The 25,834-nt window shown below is 42.9% G+C and overlaps 1 protein-coding gene across 5 annotated transcripts in view; it reads left to right on the top strand.

Annotated features, from left to right (window-relative positions):
* The first annotated feature begins 478 nt into the window (after nt 1-478).
* The window catches only part of LOC308317606 (tight junction protein 2-like), a 77,305-nt gene continuing 51,949 nt past the window's right edge, over nt 479-25,834 (top strand). For all 5 annotated transcript variants that reach the window (XM_080766739.1, XM_080766738.1, XM_080766737.1 and 2 more), the window contains exon 1: nt 479-731. In XM_080766739.1, coding sequence (XP_080622865.1) covers nt 681-731 — 51 coding nt within the window. In that variant the 5' untranslated portion in view covers nt 479-680. The remainder of the gene's footprint in view (nt 732-25,834) is intronic.

The raw sequence follows: 25,834 nt of genomic DNA, 5'->3' as shown, positions 1-25,834 counted from the left end.
TAAATTAGCACATAACACATAAGATAACCCATTAGATTAATACATTGAATAGCCGACTACTGTATGTAATTATGATGATGATGTATTTTCCGAGACATTTTAACTGTACACTCACTGTACACAACAAGCAGTGCGTCACAATGTTTATAATATAAACTTTCACATAATAAATCAACGCCTCCCTCTCTCTCCCTCCCTCCCACCGGGGCCGGAACGTACCATTCACGCGTTTACGGGGTGGTGGGGGGGGGGGGGGTCTGACGAGCTGTCAAATGAAGCATACTCAGATAAACTGATAAATAAACCAAACATGGAATCATTATCAAGTTATTAATTCCATTATTATTTTGTTATTAATTTGAATTATTATTTTACATTGCTATTAAACGCCCGAGACATACGTAACACAGTTGTTTGTTGAAATGCAGAGACCCCCCCCCCCCTTAGCTGTGGTATGGGAAGACCGGGGCTTGTTCAAAGTGTCTCTCCCAACGAGAGTGCAGGAGAGTCGGGGAGAGCAGAGCTGTCACGCCGCTGTCTGTTCTGGGATGCTGCTGTTTATGAAACAGCCATGTTTCATTGCCTCACATAACTAGACACACAGAGAAGACAGAGCCCACGCTTTTGGTAAAGATTCCGCCTCCGTACCGCGACTGTTTTCGGGGCTCAACGGAACCAGAATGCCCGTAAAAGGCGGAGGAGGATACCGCAGCAAGAGCGACAGCATCGGGGTAAGTTTGTGTCGGTAGCTCGGCGGGTGGGTTCCGATTAGCCTATCGGGTAGCAACGTCCGGTCCGGATCTTTGGAGCGGATACGGAAACGGTGCGTCAATGTATGTGTGCGTGGGAATGACCGGATGCAGTAGGGCGGGCTCTAAAACCGGAACGAAGGACTCGAGCAGTTGCTGGAAACCCAAGGCTTTCCCAACGGGTTTCTGTTGCCCGATAAAATACAGACGATCTACAAACTCACTGCGCCGCGGTGCGATGCGTTGTGACTGAAGTTGTGAGCGTGTGTACATTTGCTGTTTTTGGAATATCCGCACTATAATATAGGGCTCAAGTGGTTAATGCGTGTTAATTGTGTGGACCAATAATGGTCTAAATATACAAAGTAACTTGCAAGTTGAAACTGAAGTCTTCAAGTTCACACATAATTGTGGTGGATTAAAAAGTACTATATTGTATACCTTTTCGTTGTGCATCACCCGATGAAGTATAAATCACGTTCACTTTAATTTCGTGTTTGTTTATTTCTTTTATGTAGGCTATTGGTAAAGTGTTCGGGTAGGTGTTGCTCTTACGGCGACCAATCCCGTTCCAGCTCCTGTCGATACACCTGTTGTGTGTTCCGGTGTCTCCACCAATAGGAACACTTCACTAGATATGAAATGTGTGTACTCTTCTACTCTAGTTCACGTGGGGTCCTTGATGGGGTTCCAGGGGGTACCCAGCAAAATTGGGAACAGTTTAAACATTTAAGCCCATTGTTTTGGCTATTCTATTGCATAAATTATATACAGTATACTGTATATAACCGCAGCATTACAAGTGTAACACTGCGTCTGTTTTTGAAAAATGTTGACAAATCTCTTACGGGAGTCCCTGGCACATATCCTCTTCTGTGGCCAAATATTATGTTTTGAGAACCACTGCGCTCTGGTTTAATAGTTGGCCAGCGCACAAAATGTACAATATTTAGTGTGATGATTTATCTATGAGAGTGAGAGGGTACAAATGGAACCAACCAACCTTTGTGTTGATTTAAATTAAGTTAAATTATTTTTATTTTTATTTTTATTTAAAAATGGAACAAAAACAAACATCGCTCACAAGTCATTAACTGTTATAAAACAAGGTCACAGTGTAGGTCGGCTATTTTAGGCAAGGTGAGTAGAGGGAAACAAGGCGGCGATGAAATGTATGGTATAAATGGTTACAGTTGAGAACAGTCAAGTTCTTAAATTGGTTAAAGAATGGCACTGTATATGCTGCTAGATCCAGTGCCACTGATTTGCAGAGTACAGTACATGAGGGGAAAAATATCTATAGAATGGAACCGATTGCCGTCTAATATTAAACCGACAGCCACTGCTATGTCGGAGCAGTCAAGGGGTGACTGACTGACTGAGTTGCTGAGAAGCACCCAGGGAATATGTAAAATTAACTAATACAAATAAAATGTTTTTTTTATTTTCATTTATTTATGAGAGGACCATCTCCTCATTCAGGGCTCTGACAGCTTTCAGCCCTGGGCAGCGACTCAAGACACCTCCAGCGCTTTTCCATTACAGCTCACCCTGCAATGGAAATGAGTCACTATGAGTTATTCTGTCAGATACTTGTAGTGGAGTAAAAAAAAAAAAAAGTACTATATTTGCCTTTGATCGAGACATGAAATTACTCAAGTAAAGGTATAAGGCTTATTATTAAGGTTATTTTATTGTTAGTTTTAGCTGTGTTGGTGGGTTTTATGAACATTTAACTAATATAACATACAATGGATTAAATAACCCCGGGCGTTAAGAAAAGCTTGTGACAAGTACAACATTTACATTTGGAACACTTATTTATTTTTTCTTTGTAAAGTTTTGGAGATTTGCAGGTTTAAGATTTATTCATGGCCATCATGGCTTTATTTCAGGGAGAGAGACAGACAGACGGAGAGAGGGGGGAGGAGGAGGATGAGTGAGGAAGAGGGAGAGACGGTAGCCAAATTCCAATACCTCCAAGTTCCACAGTCGCTCACTCCACTCGCGCATTAGTCCCGCCTCCCAGCGAGGAGGATGGGATTATATGCCAGTCCGGAGGAATCAAGCAGGCTGGACTGACGGCCGTACATTCCAACTCCTCACTCCGGCCTGCTCGCTACTCCTGCATTAGATGTAGTGCTTCTCATAAATGAGCTGTTTGACATGCATTTTTCTCGCACAACAAGATCTGTGCAGTTACTTTAAACCCCAACTGTTCAACACACAATGCACGCACGCACGCATGTGTGTTACATTTTGGTATGAGCACGCACAACAAAGTTCAGGTGGCCCCGGGGAGATCACTCGCTCTCCGGTCTCGGCTCCTCCTAAAAGCGAACGACCATAATTGCGGCAGTGAGCAGATATTTGGGTATTGGAATTTGGCGCGAGAGAGAGAGAGAGAGAGAGAGAGAGAGAGAGAGAGAGAGAGAGACAGACAATGAATTAGAGAGTCTCTGTAGGTCAGCTTTGAACCCAGGTCAGCTGTGGGAATAGCCTTGTTTGTGTGGTAAGACTTATTTGTGTGGTATACTGTACTCTTACTCAAGCATTTACAACAACTATAACAAAAAATGCATCACATGGGTGCACCTGGGACGTATCCTCAGTGATGTATCCTGAGGTCAGCGGGGTTTTCGGGTCTACCAACATCATACCCCTCACTCAGGCGACCCAGCCGGGATTGATCAAATTCCGATTTACGTCCCAGTAGCTACCCTCGATCAGTCCATCAGGGAATGAGCAAAGGCCACACTCAAGCATTTACATTGTAGTTCTCAAAGGGAGTTCCAGGGGGTCCCCACCGAAATTGGTTAATATAGCATCAAAATCTGTTTAACAACCTCATATCTAGGCTACTTGAAGATGGCATCACGTTGTGAGCTTGTAGAAAATATTCAAAAGATTGTTAATTTATTTTTTACTGCTCTTCAGTGTGTGTGTGTGTGTGTGTGGGGTGTGTGAGAGATATAGCAGATGACATCATTTACTGGCAAATGACATCATTACCTGTCCTGCCTTGTGTACAAAGGAGTTCTGGCTGAACTTCTGTTCAAAGGACAGTGTAGCTAAATGTAACCAAGGTGTGAAAACGTCTCTACAAAAATGAAATCCCTTTCTTTCACATCAGAACGAAATAACATAAGGGAATAGGCAGTCAGGAATCCTTGTAAATCCCTGAGAAATCTTCCCAGGTTAATTTAAGAACACACTTCAATGTATGAATTTCACATGACTATCATGCATGGGCCATAAATAATACATTTTTTTAGGAAGGAAGCTTTTAAAATGTGCCCTAATGCTACGATTGGCTCCGGGCCAGGCTTTGGACCTGTCTGTACTGGGAACATTACTAGGGTCATTCAAAAGGACGTCGTCCAACTCATCGAAAGAAGGCTATCTCTTTATTTCACACTCTCGGCGTAAATATGGACCCGTTGAACTCTCAGACTTAAAGGACCACTTCACCATTTTTAAACCTATCTTCATATAATAGGTCCTCACTAATAATCATGAAAAAAATGGTGCAATTCTTTTCTACTCGGTCTGTGTCTCATAGGAGTGCTGTGGGCAGTTCAGAACCAGTGACCTCATTGATGGGGAATACAAGCTAATAAAAACGGCAGGCTTTCTAGTCCTGAAAAGTTGCAATGCGAAAAGGGAAGCCATCGTTCTCACGATAATGAAAATCTAAATATCTTTGTAAAAAAAATCTTGTTTAAAAAATTATCTGCCTAATGATGATGATGAAGACTGTTTCTTAACTGCCCACAGCCCTCCTATGAGACAGAGACTAAAACAATTCTTGACATTTTATCATGATTATTAGTGAGGACCTATTATATGAAGATAGGTTGTAAAAGTGGTGAAGTTGTCCTTTAAAGAAACACCCCGAATTTTACAGTATACAATACATGTAAATTACATGTATAGATAAGTGTGTTGTTCCAAATTATAATCGCTTGATCGCCTTTTTATTTGACATAATCACAGTATAAATTAATGTAATTTTGATTCGTATGCTCCAATGCAAAAAGAGTTAAAAAAAAAGAAAAGAAGCTAAACACAATTCAATTGTTAATCTCAATTATTTGTATCCTGTCATGATGGTGACAGCCATACATGTTCGTAGTACTGAAGGTTCACATGTAATCAGCATGCGTGACCTGGTGTCGAGCACGACAGCAGCTGTGTGCCATGCAGGTGACAAGTGACAACTGCGCGGTCGCCATCCATCCACCGTCCACTGTGTGTGAAGCCACTGGCCTCATGCAACTTAACCCATTCTGACCTGAGATCAGATTCATACAAGGTTTCCACTGGACACACGCTGGTCTGATGAACCCATTCTGACCTGAGATCAGATTCTAAAAATGTCAGTCGCTCTTCGATTTTTCAAAAATAGCAGACCTACAAGCTCGTAGCGCGCCACTCGGTGGCACGCTATGAGCTTGTAGATCTGCTATTTTTCAATAGCTAAAGCATAACATGATGCTAACACCAAAATGGGTTCCCGTTCAGACTGGGTTAATGACATGTCCCTGAACACGCCCCACCCCTGCCTTGTACTGCCCCTGGTGGGAAGTAACCAAGTACATGTACTGTACTTAAGTACCGTGTTTGAGTATTATTATTAATATTTTTGTATTTATTGAATTACTTTTTTTTTTTTTTTTTTACTTTTTACTATACCGGTAACCACTTTCTCTCGTAAGGACAATGCAGGAAAATTAGTACTACCGGTATGTGCTTTTGGTACAATAATAACACACACACACACACACACACACACACACACACACACACACGCACACACACACACCTCTCTCTCATCTCCTACACAGAGTGCCACTGACGGCAGTACAGTGGCCTGTCCTGTCAGGAGTCTGTCTGTCTGTCTGTCCCTGTTGTTACCGTTGCCTCTGATGTGTGACTTGTGTGTGCTGTGCTGTAGATCTCGTGGAGCTTGTGCACATCACAGGCACACCACACACTAAATCTAATCCAGGCTTCAGACACGGTCACAGAGTCATGACCGTTCACACACTGAGTGAACACAGCATAGCTCTGTAGCAGCTTTGAGGTTTTCAGCCAGCAGTGACCGACCCTCTGTGGTCGGCAGCGTCACGGTTGGAAAGTAACTAAGTACATTTACTTATTAAGTGCAATTTTGAGGGGTATGTGTACTTAACTTCTGCTCCGCTACGTCTCAGAGGCAAATGTTATATAGTTTTTTCACTCCACTACATTTATTTGAAAACTTTATTACAAGCACCTCAGTACAGAGAAGGGCAGAGAGAAGAGCCTGCATGTGGATACATTGGTCATTAACTGTTAAGTTTGTGGAACACGCGCACGCACACACGGCTAACATGCACCGTGTTAATTTAGGTCTTCTAAGCCTCGACACCAAGCCTGCTGCATGTGTCACCACTATACCGCTCACTCACTGGTGTAATTACATGTCATTGATTGGTCCAAACGCCGGCATGCGTGTGTGTGTGTGTGTAGCGCTGCGTGGTGTGGCTGCGTGCGCTCGCTTGCTATTTTAGTTCCTGTTGTGTGTGTGTGCCCGAGGACACAAACAGGACGTACTTCCAGGGAAAAGGAACTGACACCCACTTCCCCTTAGCAACCGTCCATCCGGGGCATGGCAACCGTGTACAGTAATCGTCCAGTGAACGGAACGGGTTTCCGTTTGGATTTGAATTTGAAATGACTTCTATAAATCTAATACTTTCCCTTTGAACTGAAACGAAGGATTTTTCTTTACTTGTAGAGTATTTCTCTTTTTTTTTGTGTTATTATAATAATAATTATTATTACTTATACTATACAGGTTAACCAATAAAACATTAACACATTAAAATTGCCAATCTGAAAGCTTGTAGATCAGCTTTTACAAAAAGACACATTTTGAAATATTTTTCATAATTATTTCTCTCTATTGGTCATTTTACTTAGTCATTTTTTTCTTCTTCTTTTCATCCACCACTGGTTTTGAATTTGAAATGCCTTCTATAAATAGCCTTTGCCTTTGAAGGGAGAAACAGCACCTGTCCTTAATTAATTCATTAATTAATTAATTGCACAATGCCTCTTTGTCTTCACTGAATCAAACCATTCTGCTTTGTTTAGCCCTTTGGACAGTATGGTGGAAAGTACATTCACTCAAGTACTGTTCAGTACAATTTTTAAGGTGCTTTTACTTCACTTGGGAATGTTAATATTTCAATACCGGTACCTATAATATACAACTACATCTCAGAGGCAAGTATTGCAACTATTACTCGACACCTTTTTAACAAGTTAAAGTTGAAGTATTATTAACAAACATACATCAAGCAATAAGCCCTGTTTTATACAGCGTGATGTGACACATTGTGAGCTTGTAGATCTGCTAAACTTTGACACACATTGAAAGATTTTGATTATTATTATTCTTTTTTCCCCCTTTGGCACTGTGAGTAACTTATTTTACATAATGTTTATACTTTTACTCAAAACATAAAACGTTTCTCTATTTTGGCATTGATACTTTTACTTACTCAACAAAAACATCAGAGTAGTTCTTCCAACGCTGTTTTAAAAAAATAATTAAATTAGTATAAATAGCCTTTCCTCTTTGAACGCAGAAACACACCACCTGTCCTAATTATTTATTCCACTTTTGAATCAAAACATTCTCCTCTGTTTTTGCCCTTTGGGTTTTTTTTGTTTTTTTTACACTTTTGATCCTGTCTTAACGTCATACTCTCTGTCATGGAAGCCTTGGATGTCCAAAACTGTTACTTTTCACCAAATGGAACAAAGAACCCTTCTTTTTTGTTCCATCGGATCCAATGTAGTTATTATTTTGTCACAAAGCTCTTAATACTTTTCATTGTTTCAATAGTTATTAACTCTTGTGCCCCAGAGGCTGCGGGTAAATGTGGCTGGTCAAAGACTTAGGTTCCAACTCCGCTATTTTTGATTATCCCTCCCGGGGGGTGTGTGTGTGTGTGTGTGTGTGTGTGTGTGCTTGGCCCATGTATACATTTGAATACATGGTTTGTTTTATTTGCATCTCCCTGTGTGATCACACAAGCTGAATTTACTTATACCGTGCATGGGCGTCACCCGGCACATTGTCGACTTTTTAGCTCAAAAAAACTAGCGTCAACTTAAACCTCAATTATTGTCACATCCCAGGTTTACAGGTAAAACATGAGGGATTTCCCCTCTTATTTTTCTTTTTACAAGCACAATCATTTTGTAGTCCGGATGAAGAACAGAAATACTGTGGAAGGAATGAAAGTGCAAAGCAGATCAGATTATTCAAACTATTTAGCTGAGTGGGTAGAGAGTAGACTAGAGAGAGACCATCTGGTATATAGCCACAAGGTCACCGGTTCAACTCCCAGCCCACGGTCTGTGTCGAACCTTCCCTGAGCAAGACACTTAACACCTAACTGACCAGACCAGTGGCTCTTGTGCATGGTTAGAGTGTCCGCCCTGAAACTGGGAGGTCGGGGGTTCGATCCCCCGGCCGGGTCATACCAAAGACTGTAAAAATGGGACCCAATGCCTCCCTGCTTGGCACTCGGCATCAAAGGGTTGGATTGGGGGGGTCAAATCAGCTAATGATTCCCGAGCGTGGCGCAAGCTGCGGCTCACCGCTCCGAGAGATGTAACAAATTCGGAGAACAAATTTCACTGCGCTAACGTAAGAAAAGAACGTGTTGTTATTGTTAGTGTGCTCCAGAATGATGTTTCTTGTGCTAGAATGATTTTGTGCAACTGTTGGGCTGCCTCCAAACTGTGATAGAATATCCCATTCTGACCTGAGATCAGATTCTATACGAGGTTTCCATTGGACACACACATGTCTGATGAACCCATTCTGACCTGAAATCAGATTCTAAAAATGTCAGTCGTTCTTCGATTTTTCAAAAATAGCAGACCTACAAGCTCGTAGCGCGCCACTCGGTGGCGCGCTATGAGCTTGTAGATCTGCTATTTTTCAATAGCTAAAGCATAACATGATGCTGACACCAAAATGGGTGCCCGGTCAGAATGGGATATGGAACCCCTCCAGTGCTGTAAATAGGTTTTCAATGTAATGAGTCCTGGCCTGGGATGCTGCAGGGATGGTCTTTTAGATGAGTCCTGCAGGGACATGTTACATGAGTCCCACTTCAACGACGTTATATAGGAAAAATATTTTGCCACTTTTAGAAATTGCAGCATTTAACTCTCATTTCAGTTTATATGGTTATAATGTGGTTATATTCATGTAGAAAACAGATTATATTATGACTAAAGCTAGCACAATAAATAAACAGTACAGTATTGTAGTACACAGAGATTAAAATAGGGTGCATTTTGCATCCCAAAATGCAGTTTATAGTTGGGGGATGCAATATAACAACGACCTCTGATGCACTACTGTACTACTGTTTTTTTATTATAGTTTATTTCGCTAGCTTTAGTTATAATAATCATTTCTTCTTCCGTTTTCTACATGAATATAACCACATTATATCCATATAAAATTTAAGTTAAATGCTGCAATTTGTAAAAAAAAAAGGCAAAATATGACTCCTAACGTCGTTGAAGTTAGTGGGACTCATAAGATGTCCCTGCAGGACTCATCTAAAAGACCATCCCTGCAACCCGGGACTCGTTACATTGACAACCTATTTACGTCACCGGAGTACATCCCGTGGATGCAGAGGTCGTTGTTCGTTTTGGGATGCAAAATGCACCCTATTTTTAATCTCTGCCCCTCCAATGGGAGCCCAGACAGACCCCGGCTTGGGAAAGCCGCTAGAGCTTGTGACTAAAATAATAACCACAGACTGTACAGTAATGACTATCATTGTAATTTAAAGAACTATTTGGAAGAGATCACAGGTTCTTTTTTTTTTTTCTTTTTTCTTCATTCTTCTGAAAAGTAACAGTGATATACAGCAGGGGTGGAGGGACACTATAGAGCGTCGCAGGCCCGCCCCCTTTCTCCATAGGCTTTTCAAAAAGTATTTATATAAAGACTGTTCTACGCCGCGGACAAAGCCAACTCGGATCGTGACAAATCATGACATTAAAAACACAATATTTTGTGCCGATCAAATCATTTGAAAGAAGAAAATAAAGGCAGGATACAACACTTATTTGTTTTGTTTTTCTTCTTACTAATTATTTGATCGGCCCCAAAACATTGTAAATATTGTCACGATCCGAGTTGGCTTTGTCCGCGGCGTAACCGTCTTTAAATAAATACTTTTTGAAAAGCCTATGGAGAAAATGACTGGATAATCATTTCCTGGGCCACTCTCACACACTGAGAGGGCCACATTGCATATTACTGTCGTAGCAAAAATAGCCGATCTACAAGCTCCAAACACCTCGCAGTGTGACACGTTTTGAGCTTGTGGATCAGCTATTTGAATTGAAACCCTGAATAATTAGATTATTTTTTTTTGGAATCGTGAAAAGTAAAGCTTTTTTAATTTAATTTCAAATGCATTTAGTTATACTTATGTTAAATTTATGAACTAAATATAAATACCGGTACACTGCATTGGACATGAAAATAACATTGTGCTATAGTCGGCGTAGTCGCTCTACTAATATATAGTAGTAATTCAAGTGGGTCATGTTTGCATGTTTTGGAATTGTATAACAGCAGAAATCAAATCAATAGATATATCAATATTCTAATATTAACCTGTGGGCCGGATAAGGCGAAGGTGGGGGGCCGCCAGTTGCCCGTGTGTACAGTATACAGACACAAGCAGGTCAGATATATGAAGAATAAAAGGCAATGGCGTCATAGGGTATGCGTGTGTGCAACGTGCATGTGGCTCATGGCGGGATAGGCGTGCGTATTTGCATGCATGTTGCTCACGCACTGAGGCTTGTGTGTGCTGCATGTGCGTGCATGTTGTTCATGGCAGTGAGTAAGGCGTGCGTGTTGTGCATGTTGTGCATGTTGCTCATGTTTATCTGAGGAATGGCAGGAAGCGCGGAGGGCGTAGCGGTTTACAGAGAGACTTCCCTTCTACACAGAGACTCACACTGACGAGTGACCACACCCTGTCGGCCAAAGGGCAGAGCAGGGCTGCTTGACCCCATCTGATCTGGTTTACAGTATTTACTCGTGTATATGACCTAAATCACAACACTGTTTATCCTAAACTGGGAATGTGGGAGTTTTATCAAACGCTCTCCTGGGAGACGCGCATTACTCTTTGCTGACCGGATGGTAGAGGCTAGAATCTGCACACCGGAATTAAGTGTTGCCGCGTGTGTTCATTTAACTCTCTCTGTCAAATTGATCTGTATTCTGTAACATTCCTTTTTCTTTTTTTTTGGTCTATTGGCCATTGCTCGCAAGTCGCAACCCCGGCCCCCTCCTTCTCAACTCACCAATCAAACGACATGCTTGCACGCACTGAACACGCACTTGTGCTATATTAAAAAAATTCAAAATAAATAAATATATAAATATATGCATCCAAACCCTGCTGTGCTTGGCCAGTATTCGCTGTGATAGACAGGCCTAAACCCAACCCCTAAGTACCCTACCTACATGACTGCCTGCCTAAATATGTCCCAAACCGCCGCCCCCTAAGGTCTTCCACTGCTGGCCTGCTCGCTTTGCCTAAAAAATACGGGGAAGCAGCTTTTTGCTTCTACGGGCCGTCGGCATGGAACAAACTCCCACTGTGTACCTTCGACAGGCAGCCTCTGTAGACATTTTTAAAGCACAGCTCAAGACCCACTTCTATACACCCTTTTTTTTAATTGATCTTTTATTTTTTGTTATTCATGACATGTCCTCACTGTATTGCATTACTGCTCTTGTTTTTTAATGTTTATGCCTTGCTTTTCTTTTCTTTTTTTCTCTCCATTGCTCTGTAAAGCACTTTGAGCTGCATTTCATGTCATGAAAGGTGCTGTGCAAATGATGTTTTATTATTATTATTATTATTATTAAGTAAAACTCAGTAAAACTATGCCTAATCAGACGGGTCTACCCTAGAGCTGTGGTGGGATTCACAATCGCGTGCCAGAACACGGTCAATTTATCTGCTGTGCCTCAGCTTGCAGCCCACTTTGAGTTTCTCACCTGCAGGTCCATGTTGACTATACTTTAAGGTGTGATTTATATATTTTAATTGTATGTATCTTAGTATAACTTACTATAACGGCAAGATTCATCCATCACGCCGTTCCATCCACTGTTACTTCCCAGGCTGTTGTTGTAATCAGGCCAGTATTGGGGCCGGAGGCTGAAGTGGTCACTGGTCCGAGCCTTCCCTAAAATGCCCCCCCCCCTGGACAATGCTCCAAAGATGACTCTTAGACTGTTCTTCGTTCAGCTGCAAGCCAAGGGGCCAGCTAGGCACTCCAATGTTGAAGCGCTGGTCCCTATGTGGTAAGAGGAAAGGACTGCAGGCGCAGACCCGTGGATTCTTGACGAGGAAACCCCCGTGCAACCGAGCGCCCAATGTTAAAGCCCAGGTGCACTCTGGGTGCACTTCCGCATTTGGACACCAAAATTTGGTGTCCAAATGCGGAAGTGAAATGCTGAATCAGCGAAAAGACGGTACTTCCGGCAGCCTTTCCGGGTGCTTCAAAACGCCACTGAGCAACTTCCACTGACATGAATAGTGGAGGGGGCGGAGCTTCACGCTAGTTTAGTCTCTATCCTTTTAATACTCTATGCTGCAAGCTGATCATGTCACGCACCGAAAATGGCCGATCTTTAAGCAGTTTGGCTATTTTCAGGCGATCTCGTGTGTGGACGTGCTTGAACTATACACACAGCGCTATAGCTCAGTCAAGTCGTGGCGTTTCTCGCTTGGACTGTCCTCTCGGTCTCCGGAGAGACAAACGGAAGGCCTTGAGATTAGCAGAGCGCAGTCAGTCCTCCACGGCTCGTCCTATAAAAGCCATCCACGGTTTAGTTTTCATAAGCTCACAGCACTCCAAGCACAAGGACCGATTGTTCAAGTGCTGTTTTGCTTTGGTTTGGTTTATTGTTTACTTAGACAATGACCCGCTTTAGAGAACCACTGAAACAAGTCCCCCTTTCATTTAGAACCCCCTCCCATCATCTGCCTTCCTTTCTCTATGGTGGTGTTGTTTTTCTCTCTCTGTGTCTTCATTCGGTCGTTGTGTCTGTCTGTCTGTCTGTCTGACTGGTCCCATTGTGATGATGTCACCGTGTTATTAATGAGTGCACTGTTTTCTCGTACTGTGGATTCCTGTGCCTTCATTATGCAGCCCTGTGGGCCTGTTTGCTCTTTAGTTGGGGCTTGCCGTGCGTTCTGCTGGCCTGTGGCGCCTCGTGACAATTTTTTAAAGTTAGGCTTCTAGCGGAGGACGCCTCAACCTCTTACCCCGAGCGATTTGACAAGTGTGAGATCAGAATAAGCAGTGTAAACATGGACTCTAGTCGGTAAACAAGCTAAATAGTCAAACAAATAGAGCGCAGAGAGAACAATGTACTAGGATAGCAGGTGAACAATGGACCTGTCTGGATGCTATCTAGATAACATTATGTATTTTGGGATCTATAGGATACCAGGTAAACAATAAGCCTAGTGTAGTCTAAACAACGTGCTGTCTAAATACCATTCTGCACATTTGTGGTCGAGGGGAAAATAAAACGTAGGGAACAAAAACATAAGAACAATAGTGACCTTAGCTATGGCTGCATAGTAACCTATAGCGTCTATCGGAGGAGTGACAAGGGGTGAGGTGGAGTCTGGAGAGGTGAGTGATTTAGGCAAATCCAGAGAGGGGTGCCATGGAGTTGCATGGACCAGGTGTAGCTAATCAGCTTAATGGTACACCCCAGTAATGGCTGCGCCCTCTGTGGATGGACAGGTGAGTGCTAGTGGCTATAGTGGGGGAGTTGGAGTCTGAAGAGGTGAGTGCTAGGGAGAGGTGAGTGCTAGGGGGTGAGGTAGGTAGGTGGAACATTGGGAGTGAGTGTGGGGAGTTTATTCCACAGCTATAAGAGCTTGGGGGCCCAGGAGGGAGACGTGTCTGGGACGTGTGGAGCGTTGTTTAGGGAAGGCTCGGACCCGGACAGCATTCCAGACAGTGTTGGCTGAAGTGAGCGGGCGCCTGGAAGGGCTGTAATGGGGTTGGATCATGTCATGAAGACACGGGGCTGTCATGACTTTGGTTGCCTATAGTTAGGCCAGTATCAGGGCTGTTACAATTATTTCATAATGGTGTAATCGCAATTATTTGATATAGTCGCAATTATTTTTGCATTATTGTCAACATAAAAAAAGTCGAAATAACAGATCTAGAAGCTTACAATGTGTCACATTGTAATGTTGTAGATCGTCAATTTCTGCTATTTTTAATCAAATTATTAAATGGTCAGTTATTTAATTAAGTTATTTGTCATAACTATACCCTGGCACAATGTTTATCACGAGGTCGTGGTTGTCCAACGGTCAAGGCTAAAGACACAATTAAATGGTTAATCGTAATTATTTGTAAGACAATTAATTGTCAACTTAATAATGTAATCGTGACAAGCCTATAGGGAGCGCAGAAGGAGGTAAACGTGATCCTTTCCATAGTGTGCCGACGTATTTTGTGGATCAGTGAGGATCAGCAGTGCGGAGTACAAGTGCTCTTGACCTTTCCAGAGCTTCTGCTGTTGAGATGAGAGATGAACAAACACTTGTGACCTAATGTTCTCCTCTCTGCCAGATGGATCTCACCTGCTCGCAACGCAACGCAGCGTGCATGTGTGTGTGTGTGTGTGTGTGTGTGTGTGTGTGTGTGTGTGTGTGTGTGTGTGTGGTACACGAGAAAGGGAGGACAGGCAGCAATGAGAACACGTGTTTTGATTAGAACATTGAAATTGCCAACATTATTAGCCATGATCACGGTATCTGGATCGGCTATAGTTTGACTACTTCGTAGTTGTTTTTATTCTTTTGCAAAGTTCTGAAATTCTTTAGATTTTCTTTCTTTTTTTTTAGGTTTGGTTTTTAAGGCTTCATTTTCACAAATTGCACAGGTAGATATGACAGATATGGCATATATATATATATAGCGCAGTAATTGTATACTTTGTGACGTGTTGTGAGCTTGTAGATCAGCTATTTCTCAATTGTTTTTGGAAAATGCTTGAGAATGTGATTAGGCGATTATGTAATAATTGAGACGGGCCTATACAGAAGAGATGTTTAGACTGGAGGTTCTGGTTGCGAGGGCTGGGTGGTGGGTGGTGGTGGTGGTGGTGGTGGTGGGAGGGGGAGATGGGGGAGATGGCAGCTGATTGCAGGAAGAGGATTTAATATCGGACATCATCAGCCTCATCATCTCCTCTCCGCTCCACTTTAAAGACATTCCACATGTGCTCCGAAGGGGAAGAAACGCCACCCACACACACCCACCCCCCCCACCCCCCCCCCCCCCCCACACACACACACACACACCAGTTGTCTCATCTCATTTTCCACATCAAGGGTGCGTTCCACTGGCTGTATTCCTGACTTCATACTTGAGCCGTTTTGATCCTGACAGGAATCCACTCCTATCTGACAGATCCCATCTTCTCCTCCTCCTCCTCCTCCATGTGTAAACTCGGTCGTTTCTTGTGGCTTGCTTTGTTTATCAGAACAACTGTGGGGTTTTAAAGGGAGTATACAGTGTGCATCCACCAAACAACTGTGGGGTTTTTTTTTTTTTTTTTTAAGGGAGTAGTGCATCCACAGAACCAAACGGATTACCATCTGTCAAACCTTTTCCTGGATTAGATCGGAAGCCTGATTTATACGTTGTGCGTGACGCTGACATCGCTCGCCGGAAGGGGAAACTAAAAATATATTATCTGCTTATAAAACTAGCATCGAGAAGTGATGCAAGAGGAGTGAAGTGCTCCCGAGGGCAAGGGTTCCCCCAAAAACTATCATATTTGAACTGTGGACCCCCAAAATATATTATATTTGACCCCCACAATTAAGTATATTTCAACTGGGGACCCTCCAAAATAATCATATTCGAACTGGGGACCCCCAAAAATAATCACATTTGAACTAGGACACCCACAGAATATATTTGAACTGGGGACCCTCCAAAATAATCATATTCGAACTGGGGACCCCCAAAAATAATCACATTTGAACTAGGACACCCACAAAATATATTTGAACTGGGGACCCCCCAAAATAATATTTGAACTCTGGGGACCCCCAAAAATAATCATATTTGAACTAGGACACCCACAAAATATATTTGAACTGGGGACCCCCCAAAATAATATTTGAACTGGGGACCCCCAAAAATAATCATATTTGAACTAGGACACCCACAAAATATATTTTAACTGGGGACCCCCCAAAATAATATTTGAACTGGGGACCCCCAACAATAATCATATTTGACAGCCGGGCTACACCAGGCTTTTCGCGCACGTTTGCACGCACACGCGAGCCCCCACGCGTACACCCACTTAAAATAGGACTGGACCTAAAAGCGCGCGTGCGTACAGTATACGCGAACAAAATCACTAGGCCTCTCAAAAATAATAATATTTGAACTGCGGGACCCCCGACAATAATCATATTTGAACTAGGACTCCCAAAAATAATTATATTTGAACTTTTTTATGTTGTTGCCAATGAAGGGAACAGATAGCCCCGTGAACATTTCTGTGGAGGTTGAAGACCTCTCACGCTATAAGCAAAGCATTTTGGGTCTCAGTATAATTGGCAAAAAAATAATAATAATAATAATAATAACGCAGACATTATTCGCCCGGGCACGCGTTCATGGAAGTGCATGTCATTGTTTTTGGAGTTGAACCCTGAGTGCTTTTTTGTCTCCGTGCCCGGGGCGGATACATGTATATCCAACGGGGGCCTGGCTGGCGTGCGCTGGGTGACACGGAGCTGGGTTGGGTTACCGTCCCCAGCGCCCATCAGGTCACCACTACTAGTCTCAGGTGGCATTCCATTGGTCCGCAACCAGTCGGCGTGGGGTTGCGGGGAACGTGTCCGTTTGTGTAACTCCACTCCGCCGCTCTCCTCTTGCGTTCTTGTCCGCACAGCAGGCGTGCAAGGAATGTCTGTGTTTTCTATTCTAATTCGGACACTTTCTCTTCCAGGGCTGCACCTATAATTATGATTATCTGCCCAGGTGCACTTATTATCGATTTTTTTCCTTTTTTTAGAACGAATCGACGCGAAACATTTCTAACATGTTTTATATATTCGGCTTAATTAATTAGTCTTATTGATTCCTTTGCCTTACAAACGGCGCCCTACAAAAATTTGCACAACTACAAGCTCACGGCGTGTATTGAATCGCGGCGCGGTCACTTTGATTTGAAGTGTTGCAGGGCCTGCTTCGTATAGCTCGTAGCGGCGTTCAGCGCGATCAGGATGTTGTTTCTCGGGCCCTCTGTCCTGGCTCGTTTCTGTAGCCGACCGTTCATACTAAACATTACCGTCTGTCCGTCTACCCGTTGGTAAATGCTACCGTCCGTGCTTCTGTCCATCTGCCTTTACCGGTGCGTCAAGATGGCCGTTCGCTTTCAAGACCAGGTAGGCATTTTGTCATGCCAGCTGTGTTTTTATCTTATATAAATCAATGGTTCTCAAAGTGGGGTTCCGGGAAACCCCCAGTGGTCTTTTTTTTTTTTAAGGGTTTCCATGGGGTCCTCAGCTAAAATTATTGATAGTTAATGGGAACCAAATGGACCCTAACAGCGGGTCTCTAACTCAGAGTGTGCATTAATGGACCTTTCACAGCTCCCATGAATCCTTGCCCTAACCTGAATTTGTACCTTATATCCGTAAGGCCTATAACTCTAAAAAATGTCAGCATTGGCTCTACAAGCTCACTCTGTGCCACGCTGCGAGCTTGTACACATTATACATCTGCTATTTTTGGACATTTTTGAAAAATCTTGAAAGTGTGAGAAAGAACTAGCGATTTTGAAGCCATTTGTAGAATCGGGGCCTCAGGTCTTAATGGGTTTAAACAACCTTTTCTCTTGTGAGGACCACAATGAATTGACCTCACAATGTCCATTGCTCCGCTATCCTGGTGGGCGCACGTGCGCGAGCGCACACACACACACACACACACACACACACACACCACGCACACACACGTCGCCTAGTTCCCATGGACGATGCACAGCGGCAACAACGGGCTGTTAATGCGTTCATTATTTCTCCTCCCCTGTCTCACTGCATTCTGTTGAGCCGACAGTTGACCTCTGTGGCGTGCTCCTGTACTTTTTTTTAGAAGGCCATGGGAAGAGTTCTAAAATACCGAAAATGACTGTCTTTATCTCTCCCCTCACTGTAATTACTGCCTGAAATGGGAGGCTTTAGAGATTGTATGTGCATGCCGGCCGGGGGCCGAAAAGCTATACAAAGGAATGCCTCGGTAATAAATGGGTTCAGCCCCACCGCTAATTAACCCATTCTGAACGGGAACCCATTTTGGTGTTTGGCATCATGTCGTGCTTTAGCTATTGGGTGGCGCGCTATGAGCTTGTAGATCTGCTATTTTTCAATAGCTAAAGCATAACATGATGCTAACACCAAAATGGGTGCCCGGTCAGAATGGGTTAACGTTACTTTATAGATGAAAAAAAAGACCACTTACAGTATATTATTAATGTCCCTTTTTTGAGCTTTTCTTTTCTCTTTTTTGGCTTTAATTGCCGTTTATTAACCTGCAAAGTCAAGTCTCGCGTGAAATGACTATAATTTTGTGTATGATGGATTCGTGCGCAATAGAGGGTATGCGCATGCATAAAGTGAATGGCAGATTGAGTGGCAAAGTGAGTGACAGAGTGAACTTAACGTTGTTTTAAGTCATGTAATGCAATAAAATATGACTTTTCTGTTTGGATGTCTGGGCTGTCAAGGCCAGAAAGTAGTTTTTTGCCACTCAGTAGGCGTTCCTGCATAACTTCCGGGTTTGATGATGATGATGATGATGATGATGATGATGTCACACGCATAACCTCTATTCAACCTTGGTTGCGTCCGTCCACGATTAAGTCGAACAGCATAATGCATTGTGGGGGATACCCAGTGGCCTGAACATGTCTGGGGGTTGCTGGGAGGTGTAGTCAGTGGCAGGCAGACCTCGTAACAGCCCATAAAAAAAACAAACAAACGTCTGTCTGGAGTGGACACATAAATAACTTTTTTGGTGTACTGTATGTATTTTTGGGGCTTTTATACCTTTTCTTTTTATTAGATTTCAGATTTTTATTGAAGGGACAGCCCCTTGAGATGCAGCATCTCATTTTCAAGAGGGACCCATAGAAAACCAAATACAGAAAAAAGCATACTGTACACAAATACACAAAACATGCAGTACACAGATGCACAATATATCTTATCGATAGGACAGTATAGGCTGACAGGAAATGGGGAGAGAGAGATGGGGAGTGACACGCAGGTCGTTGGGATCGGTACTCAAACCTGTGAGGCTACACTGTAGCCCAGGAGCCCGGACCGCTCCTCCAGCGTCCCGGGCACTGGACACATTCTGACCTGAGATCAGATTCATACGAGGTTTCCACTGGACACACACTGGTCTGATTAACCCATTCTGACCTGAGATCATCAGATTAAAAAAATGTCAGTCGTTCTTCGATTTTTCAAAAAATAGCAGACGAGCTATTTTTCAATAGCTAAAGCATAACATGATGCTAACAACAAAATGGGTTCCCGTTCAGAATGGGTTAAATTACTAGCTGCGAGTCTTAGTGTATCAGATGGACAATATCTAAATATATATATATTTCTGTCATTGGAACTGTTGAATGAAACTGTACTTCCGGCCGGCTGCATCATTTCTAGTTCATCTTTATGAATACAGCTGCCCACAAGCCCATACGCATAAATCCACTATTTCATCCGAGACGCATGAAAGGGAGCGTTTAGCCCTCTCAGAAATGTTGGTATGTGCAGTATGCATGCACTCTGGCCAGATTTGTCATGTGATACGTCATGCGATACGCGCCGTCTTGTTTGTTTCTCAGAGACGAGGTTGATGTGATGTGGCGTGGTGTCTGGCGTGGCGAGACCAGTCCGTCTGGATTTGAATGTTTTGGACGAGGGAGGAGGAGACGTTCACATTCTGACCGCAAAGGGAAACGGGCGTTTATATGATACGAACATGTGTAATCAACAGCTGTTATGTTTATATATTATATTAATACATGCACGGACACTTTTGTCAGGGACTTTTGTGTGATGTATAATATGCTGTATAATCAAATCAGTTTGATTGTGGAATGGCTATTTGAGCTTGTACAGTAGCCTACATCGGCAGCTATTTGAGCTTGTAGGCTATTTCCTTGTAGATTGGGATGTAAAACATGTACAGTAACCGCAGATCAGCTATGTTCTTATATCAGCTATTTGAGCTTGTACAGTAGACTGGCTATGTTCTTAGTAGATTGGCTATCAAGCTTGTAGTCTGTCTAGTTTCTTGTTGACTGGCTATTTTCTTGTAGATGGTCTATTTTCAGTCACTGCGTGCGTGGCTGCGTGCGTGCGGGCGGGCGCATGCATGTGTGTCTGTGTGTGTGCGCGTGTGCTGTGTGTGTGTGTGTGTGATCATTCCACTGTTTGGAGTGTAGGAAACTCTGTGTACCAGCACTGTTTGTGAAGGGTGTTTGTGTGTTATTGTGTGAGGGTGATGATGGCTGGTGTCATGGCAGGACAGAGATGGAGGAACACAACACAGTATTGTGGAGCTGAAGTCAAGTTTAACCACATGAAGACTAAACTGGACCCGAGTTGGCTCTGTACTTGGACCGCTTTTTTTTGCAGCATTGGTTTTCAGCCAGTGGTCCTTGAGGGGGTTCCGGGTGTTCCCCAGCTAAGTGACGAGAGCGTAAAATGAAATCAAATGGACCTGCAATTGGTTTCATATTATGCTCTCAAGAGTCACATTGTTGTTAAACGACTGCATTATTTATTTTTCAAGAAGTCTACACAATTAAAGACAGTAAAATATTTATATATAACGTTTCCCTTTTATCTCTCCTATGGTACCACATTCAATACATCATGGAATTGTGGACAGAGGTCTTGCGCCTGAGAGGCTAAATCTCATCAAGTCCGTGGCTCAAATGCCAAATCAATGATGGACCTTGATATGAAAAGGTCTACACCAAATCTACAAGCTCCCTCTGCTAATTTTGGCTAATGTTCCCCCCCAAGAATATCAGTCACATCTGCAGGGTATTCAAACTTTTTTTCCGGTGTTAAAACAGTGGGTGAGAAGAACATGTTTTGGACAATAAGCCCCCTGTAGTTTTCAGGGAAAGGGGAAAAAAGAATAGAAATGAAAGGACAGAACAAGGAAACTAGTCAGATATTCGATTTTTTTTTAGATTTTCTGGATAAAAATGGTGGTAAGATAATTGGCTACTCTGAGGTCAAGGTCACACTCAACGCATTGTGAGCATTTTTTCTTCTTTAGCGCGAGACACCGTCAAAACGACATGGTACAACTCTGTCCTCTGTCAGATTGATGTCAGCTGAAAAGGTCATTTTCTGCGATAGGGAATCCCTGGGTATAGCAGCGCCCGGCTCCCTGCGACTTTGAAGATTAAACTTCACTTATAATGAAATCTCGGCTCTCTATCCTTGTTCTGGACCCCCCCCCCCCCCCCCTCTCTCTCTCTCTCTCTCTCTCTCTCTCTCTGTCATATGCTGGGGCAATTGAGTGCAGGGAGGCGTGGGATGTGGATTTTCAAACTGCGTATTTTTGCGAACTTGTCTTCCTTCCAATTCCGTCACTTCGACAACGTGGGATTGTAAATGTTAACACAAACTAAATTGTACAGTACAACTATAGTAAATATATTCATTATAGTTATATCCGCCACTGAAGCTTGGTGAATCTACACTTTAAGAGGAATACTTTACCCAAGAAATTACGTATATTGTCTATTTATTATTACACACTCCATGAAGCCTTGAATACAGTACATACATTTATTTAGTGAGCCAACAATCCAATATTTGACTAATATTTACAGTAGTTAATAGAAGTTAAATTAAACATTTTCTTTGAACCTGAGTCATAAGTAGGCGTCTCATGTATTAACACCGTGAGAGTTGTTTTGGCGTCTGTGTATATTCTTTTATACAGTTTTGCACCGCAAATATTGGATTATTGGCTCAGAAATGCAACAAAAAAAACGAAATAATCTCCCCGTATTCAAGGCTTGGTGGAGTGAGTATAGTTATCAACCCTCCCACCAGAGAGAGAGATCAGAAGGATTCTCTGTGGTCTCGTCTTCTCACTCTCAGCTGTCCTCTTGGTGAGTGGCCTTGATTGGCCATTCATTACTACGTCGCATGCTGGAAATAGCAGGTCACAAACGCGCTGTCAGCATGCTGCAGATCTGCTATTTACAGCGTTGCAACAACAAAGTGTTGCAGGCCTGTAACACTTCTTTGTAATGATATAACACCCTGACACTGTCTGTCTGACTGACTAGACTTCCTTTTCTCTCTGGCACGCACGCACGCCCGCACGCACGCACGTACACACGCACACACCTACGCACACACCTCTCCCTTTGTCTCTCTTTTGCTTTTCCCTCTGTCCCAACTTTCTCTCCATCTCTCTCTCTCTCTCTCCCTCACTCACTGAAATGGGATATTGTTCCTTATTATTTATAATGAAAAGATGAAATATTTACACCAGCTGACGAAGGAGGACTTTTTCAATAAGAAATGAGCTACATGGAACAAAGTAAAAAGAGTGTGTGAGCTGTCCTTGGATGAAACGTTTGTGCAAATACATTATTGCAGATTCTAAAATGAAAAGTTGTGGGTTTTTTTTTACTGCTGGGTGGCTGGCTACTCGTATTATTACATATAACTTATATTGCCACTTAACACATTCTGAACGGGAACCCCTTTTGGTGTTAGCATCATGTTATGCTTTAGCTATTGAAAAATAGCAGATCTACAAGCTCATAGCGCGCCACCGAGTGGCGCGCTACGAGCTTGTAGGTCTGCTATTTTTGAAAAATCGAAAGAACGACTGACATTTTTAGAATCTGATCTCAGGTCAGAATGGGTTAATCAGACCAGTGTGTGTCCAGTGGAAACCTCGTATGAATCTGATCTCAGGTCAGAATGGGTTAACACGGCAGCCAAAAGGCATTTTCACTTCCAGAGCATGTTAATTTTAACGAGCAACCAATCGATGTCGGTGTTTTCCGGCTTGGATCAATATACTTTTATGTTCCAATTTATCACAATGAAAACTAATTGTTCAAGGTTTTTAAAGAAAACATACCATGAGTCTGACAGGTATTTTTTTTTTTTTCATTGCCGTTTATTGTATGTAATATTAATAATGATAATATCTTAGATTATATAGCACTTCCCTAAGTACCCAAAGACTCTTTACATGGGGTGGGGGAAAACGACAAAAATAAAGGAAACAAAGGTATACATAAAAAACAACACGATAAAAAAAGCTATATCTAGAGTAAAATCAATACAAACAGTGGAACAGTAAAACAACTAAAGGCGTGTGCAGTTAGCTGGGGAAAGCCATATTGAAGTGCTGAGTTTTTGAGAGCAGTTGGTTTCACTGACAAACTATAAGCTATGATGACAAAACTATGACTTAATATATTGACAATTCCGTCAACTAAAAACGAAACGACAAATGCTATGGCGGTAATCGTGGAGAAGATATCCAGTAGAACTTAGACAAGTCTTAAGGCTTGGCTGCGACTGCGAGTGTGTGTCACACTCTCAAATAGACAATTTTTTTAATAAATCGGGCATTATGGAGGGCCTCTAAAATACATTTTAGTCGACTACATCTATACGGCTGAATTAGTCGACAAAAATCTTGTCGGGTGAAAGAAGCGTTGTCTCTGTTGTGTTCCCCCATATTAGTATGATTATTTATTATTGCACTAACGTGTATGCAGTGTTGGGCAGTAGCTAGCTACAAGTAGCGTAGCTTCGTTGCAGTTGAGCTATATTGAATAGAGTAACTGGTAGTGTAGCTTACTACATTTTCCAAGTAGCTTGCTTGTGTCACAATCCCGCGCTTCGCGGCCTTTTGCGTGCGCTGTCTCCGTTGTGTTCTCCCCCCCCCCCCCCCCCCCCATATTAGTAGGCTCATGGTTATTATTTTAGTAACACGCGTTTGGTTTGAAGTTATATCGAGTGACGTTCCAACATTGCAAACGTGTCTTTCCCCGTCAAGCCGTGAGTGTGACTGTGAGTGATCATGCTTGTCTGCTGCGTTGCGAGTCACCGCCTCAGACAGTCAGTGTGTGTTAGTATGCAGTCTGCGTTGCTGCCAGGGATATATGCCTCTCCCCTTAGGCACTTCCCATTTGCCCAGTTTACGTTCTCTCAGTGTTGTGATTGATCGGGAAAATATCGTATCCGGGGGAAATACATCTGACGGATATTCCGGAGGAGAAGTCCGCCGATATAGCTTCTCTGCCTTACCTTGTGACCAGGCTTTTCTTTTCGCAGATAAGTAAGCCTGGGACCGCGAGGCTAATTGCCCAGAGAGGCCCCTTTGCTGGCCCATTGGCTAGAAGCAGCCAATCACGAGGTTGTTACCAGTGATCCCAGAAATAAGCTAACCAACCTCCAAAAACCAGGCAAGCAACTGTGGGGGGGGGGGGGGGGAAGCGGACTTGGCAACCCTGGAGTCGACTAGGTCGTGACTGGTCGCGTACATTTCACACCTAGATGTTGGTCAGGTTTCACCTGACAAAAACCACAGAACCTAACTGAAAATGTGCTGTCATAATGAACACTGATAAAAAATATTTTGTTCTGCCAGTTATTGGGGCCCACTTGCCGTATCCTCACTGGTTGGGGATGGTTTAAACGTATATTTTCGACCCTAAATGGATAGAAGTTTTTTTTTTTTCTCCTCGGAGGAGAAGCATGCTGCGTTGCCATGGGAACTCGTGTTGGTGTTATGACGTTGCGGCACTATTTTTATAGATATTTTCTGTGTGTGTGTGTGTGCGTGTGCGTGTGTGTGTGTGTGCGTGTGTCCTGGTCGTCACAGCGGAAATGGTTGCTATAAATTAGAAAAAGATTGAGGTTAGGTTTAGACATTGTGTGTGTGCAGTGCCAGTGAGAATGATGCTCTCTACCCAATAATCCCACTGATCCCAGACATGCAAGAGGAAGCCGAGTACAGTGAGAATGATGCTCTCTACCCAATAATCCCACTGATCCCAGACATGCAGGAGGAAGCCGAGTACAGTGTGTCACTCAGTGCTGGAAGGAAACCTAGGCCCTATACTCTCAGGACTCAGACCGAGTCAGCAAGCAGAGACACGCAGAGAAATACAATCAATAATAAATGCCATCGTACAATTTCAACAGTAAAATGGCATAACATAAGAGCTACGTACTGTACAGTAACCCTCTTTTTTTTTTTTTTTTTAACCCATTCTGACCTGAGATCAGTTTTCTGAAAAAAGCTATGTTTCTATGTCAGTCGTTCTTCGTTTTTTCAAGAATAGCAGACCTACAAGCTCATAGCGCGCCACTCGGTGGCGCGCTACGAGCTTGTAGATCTTGCTATTTTTCAATAGCTAAAGCATAACATAATGCTAACACCAAAAGGGGTTCCCGCCCCAAAATGGGATAACATAAGAGCTTACAGTAACCGTCTTTTTCTGTTTTCTTTTTTTTTACCAACAATGTCAGGAAATGGAGAAAAATAAAATAAACCTCATCGGTACATATTGGAGACCCTCCCCTACAGTGCCCACTTGGGGTCCTAGTGAGCTCAGCACTTAAACACTTGTTCTTTCCAACATGAATTATTGAGTGTTGTACCTAACGGGTGGACAGAGACGTGGGATCCATTTGAACCACTTAAACCCTATACTGTATATATAATATTTGACCGGGGTGCTCCAGGGGTCTGTACTTCGGGCCCCCCTCTACATCAAACTCTTCACCGAAAATAGCTGACCTATAAGCTCGCAATGTTTGCCTATTTATTTTCAAGAATGTTTGTATTTATTTACAATTATAGCCTGGCAATATACATTA

Source organism: Protomyctophum bolini (genome assembly GCF_963924005.1).
Source record: "Protomyctophum bolini genome assembly, chromosome: 6".
Lineage (NCBI taxonomy): Eukaryota > Metazoa > Chordata > Actinopteri > Myctophiformes > Myctophidae > Protomyctophum > Protomyctophum bolini.
This window is presented reverse-complemented; position numbering and strand designations above follow the sequence as displayed.